Genomic DNA, 3,888 nt, shown 5'->3' with positions numbered 1-3,888 from the left:
TGTAATTCCTCAATCCAGGCACAGCTTTGGCAACCAATTGCCCGCCATAAACATTGCGCAACCTTTCTTAGGGGCGTAGCTTGAGCCTTGGTTTGTAGAAGAGTCTGTTAATTGTAAAAATTAGTAAGATTTTACGAAACATTGTCAGAAGGGTCAATTTTTTATTAAGGTTAATTCTGCTAATGTTACGATTTATTCATATCGAACACCCCTCATTATTTGCATCCAGGGCACAAAATGTAATAGCAACGGAACAAAATGACAAACATAACAACGATAAACAAAGCGGAATGAAAGAGGATATTAAATTAAATTAAGATATGATATGTGGATGTTGACATTGTCTGATGTTTTGTGTGCCTTAAATCGGATATCATCTCCATCATGTTTCATTTCTGTTTTATTAAGTGTCTCATTTAATATCGTGGTGTGTCTCTTATTGAGTGTCTCATTCGATCTTCTTATGTCTCTTATTGAGAGTCTCAGTCGATCTCCTTGTTTGTCTTTTTGCATGTCTAAGTTGGTATCTTTTTGAGTGTCGCATTTGGTCTCCTTGTGTGTCTTATTGAGTATTTTATTCGATATCCTTGTGTGTCTTATTGAGCGTCTAATTTGGTCTTCTTGTGTGTCTCTTATTGAGGGTCATGTTCGGCCTTCTTATGTGCCACTTATTGAGTGTCTCGTTCGGTCTCCTTGTGACTCTTATTGAGTTCCTTATTCGGTCTTCCTGTGTGTCTCTTATTTAGTGTCTCATTCGGTCTCCTTGTGTCTCTTATTGAGTGTCTCATTTGGTCTCCTTGTGTGCTCCTTATTAGGTGTTTCATTTGGTCTCCTTGTGTGCTCCTTATTAGGTGTTTCATTTGGTCTCCTTGTGTGCTCCTTATTAGGTGTCTCATTTGGTCTCCTTGTATTCTCCTTATTAGGTATCTCATTTCGTTTCTCTGTGTGCTACTAATAAGATGTTTCATTTGGTCTCCTTGTGTGCTCCTTATTAGGTGTCTCATTTGGTCTCCTTGTATTCTCCTTATTAGGTATCTCATTTCGTTTCTCTGTGTGCTACTAATAAGGTGTCTCATTTGGTCTCCTTGTGTGTCTCCTATTGGGTGTATCATTTGGTCTCCTTGTGTGTCTCCTATTGAGTGTCTCACTAGGTCTACTTGTGTGTCTCTTATTGAGTGTCTCATTTTGTCTCCTTGTGTGCCTCTTATTGAGTTTCTCACTAGGTCTACTTGTGTGTCTCTTATTGAGTGTCTCATTTGGTCTACTTTCGTGTCTCCTTTTTGAGTGTTTCATTCGGTCTCCTTGTGTGTCTCTTATTGAGTGTCTCATACGGTCTCCTTGTGTGTCTCTTATTGAGTGTCTCATTCGGTCTCCTTGTGTGCCTCTTATTGAGTGTCTCATTTTGTCCTCATGTGTGCTTCTTTTTGAGTGTCTCATTTTGTCTCCTTGTGTGCCTCTTATTGAGTTTCTCATAGGTCGCCTTGTGTGTCTCCTATTGAGTGTCTTATTCTGTCTCCTTGTGTGCCTCTTATTGAGTGTCTCATTCTCTCTCCTTGTGTGTCTCTTATTGAGTGTCTCATTTGGTCTCCTTGTGTGTCTCCTATTGAGTGTCTCATTCTCTCTTCTTTTGTGTCTCTTATTGAGTGTCTCATTTAGTCTTCTTGTGTGCCCCTTATAAGGTGTCTCAATTGTTCTCATTGTGTGCCCCTTATTGGGTGTCTCAATTGTTCTCATTGTGTGCCCCTTATTTTGTGTCTTATTTGGTATTATTGTGTGTTTCTTATCGGGTGTCTTATTTGGTCGTTAAGTGTGTCTCTTATTGAGTGTCTAATTCAGTCTTTTTCTGTTTCTCTTATTGAGTATTGTATTCGGTTTGCTAGTGTGTCTCTTATTGGGTGTGATATTTGGTATGCTGGTGTTGCTCTTATTCAGTGTTTCATCTGGTCTTCATGTTTATCTCTTATATTTTGTCTCATTCGATGTTCACGTGAGTCTCATATTGATTGTCTGATTTGTCTTCTTGTGTGTCTTTTATTGAGTGTCTTATTCGGTGTTCATGTGGGTCTCGGTTTGTTTGTTTCAATTGTTTCACTCTAGTGCGATTTTTATTGCTTGTCTCCTGTTGATTTCCAGTTTGGTCCTTATTGCACGTCTCATTTGATCTTTAGGTGTATCTCCTATTGATTGTCTGATTTTAATCAGTTGTCTGTTCTAATGCAGTAGACGGAATCAAAGCGTCACCCACTTTACTGTATTTAGATTTCGAGTGTTTGCAATTGTCGTCTTAAGCGCTTTGGAATTGGTACTTTTCTTTGTAATAGATAAACATTGCGTCTATGTCTGCAGATGTGTGATACGACTATGTCTGTTCTGTTTGATACGGAATCCTATTAAGGCCATCGCGATCCCGTCCCTCGTCTTCTGAAAATGACCAAGACCTCCCCCACCCTCCCCGCGTTATTTGTTTGCTAAAATGTCGCATCTTGATTTTCAATATGTACACTACTCTATAAAGTAAAACCTCTAGGTGGTCAGTGAAAAAAGTTCATGCAACAATATAAATATATCGAATTTTCTCAAAATAGCCTTTTCAAAAATGATGCAGCGAAATAAATGCCAAATCTCGCGTCTTTTCATCAATTTGGTTAGGACTATATATAGTGAAACCTCTAGGTAGTCAATGGAAAAATATGCATTTAAGCAAACAATAAATATTGCGTGTTTTTTTCTCTCCAGACAGCCCAATCACAAAAGATGTCTCGAAGTAAATGTCAAATCTCGCATATTACTTTAAAAAAAATTAAAACGAAAACACAATAGTTTTTCCCATACAAAGGATTTTCTAATTTGAATGAAAAAAAGATGCGAAAATTTAACAAAGGAATATATGCGTTTTATTTTCTTTCTTTGGCAATGAATAAGACAAGGTATGGGAACGCAATGGCCCTAATGGGATTCCGTAGTTTGGTATTGCAATCCATAGAAATGGCTTCAATGTATTATTCTAAACCTATTGAAATAGTTTTAAACCATTTAAAGCGGTTTAATAATGTGCGTCAAGTTCTTTGTATCAGTGGTTATCAATTGATTTCAAGCAAAATAGCCCTGGGTAGATTATTCTATAAATTTACGGTAGTTTAGCTTTAGGTAAACACTTTAGTTTTGTAGGTCTGTGGAAAATTAACCCTAGCTGACTCGCAGGATTATCGCGATTTCTTATTAAATCGTTGAAGAACTTGATAATCTGACGAACCAAACGCAAACTTGGAATGAATTCAAATCTTGATTGAAAGCTTCAGATAAGGTTTTTTTTTACAGCTGTGTTGATTCGTTTTAAAATACATGGTCTGTGACATTGAACCACTAAATCATTATAGTTAAATCCAATATTCTGCATACCCTTACGCAATATTTCATACATTTTTATACTGTTGAAAAGCGTTAATCACAGGCTTGGATGATCAACGCCGTGGCAGTGGCGGCTCCAGGAATTCATACCTTGGGGTGGGAGTGGGATATCAAAACCACCAAACCCCCTCAAAACATTTATTCACTGAGGTATTGAAATGGCACATATCGAATCGTTGATGCAATTCAACTCTCCATTCAATAATACTTCAATCCATTTTATAAAATGGACACTCACACCGTCGATCCCGGTTGGCTCGAACTCGCTTGGCTCGATTTTTTCGTTGGCTCGAACTGGATGTAAAGGACCGATTTCTAGCCAGTAAAGGTAATCATTCTCGTTTGTCTCAAATTTCTCTAAGCTTGAGGTATTATTTCCTGTCCTTGGGAGTTCGAGCCAACCGTCTTCGACTGTACTTATAAAAAACACACTAGGTATGTATATATTCGTATACATATCAGGGTTGAAATTGTTAAATT

At 37.7% G+C, this 3,888-nt stretch overlaps 1 protein-coding gene across 1 annotated transcript; it reads right to left on the bottom strand.

The window, feature by feature from the left end:
• Positions 1-1,059: 1,059 nt before the first annotated feature.
• Positions 1,060-1,734, bottom strand: LOC128225963 (serine/arginine repetitive matrix protein 5-like). The gene has a single exon (XM_052935856.1). The coding sequence runs from the start codon at positions 1,732-1,734 to the stop codon at positions 1,060-1,062; it is 675 nt and encodes a 224-aa protein (XP_052791816.1).
• Between the last annotated feature and the right edge of the window lie 2,154 nt (positions 1,735-3,888).

The sequence above is a fragment of the Mya arenaria genome, chromosome 3 (assembly GCF_026914265.1).
Source record: "Mya arenaria isolate MELC-2E11 chromosome 3, ASM2691426v1".
Taxonomy (NCBI): domain Eukaryota; kingdom Metazoa; phylum Mollusca; class Bivalvia; order Myida; family Myidae; genus Mya; species Mya arenaria.
Note: the sequence above shows the minus strand (reverse complement) of the source record. Positions and strands in the feature narration are given on the sequence as shown.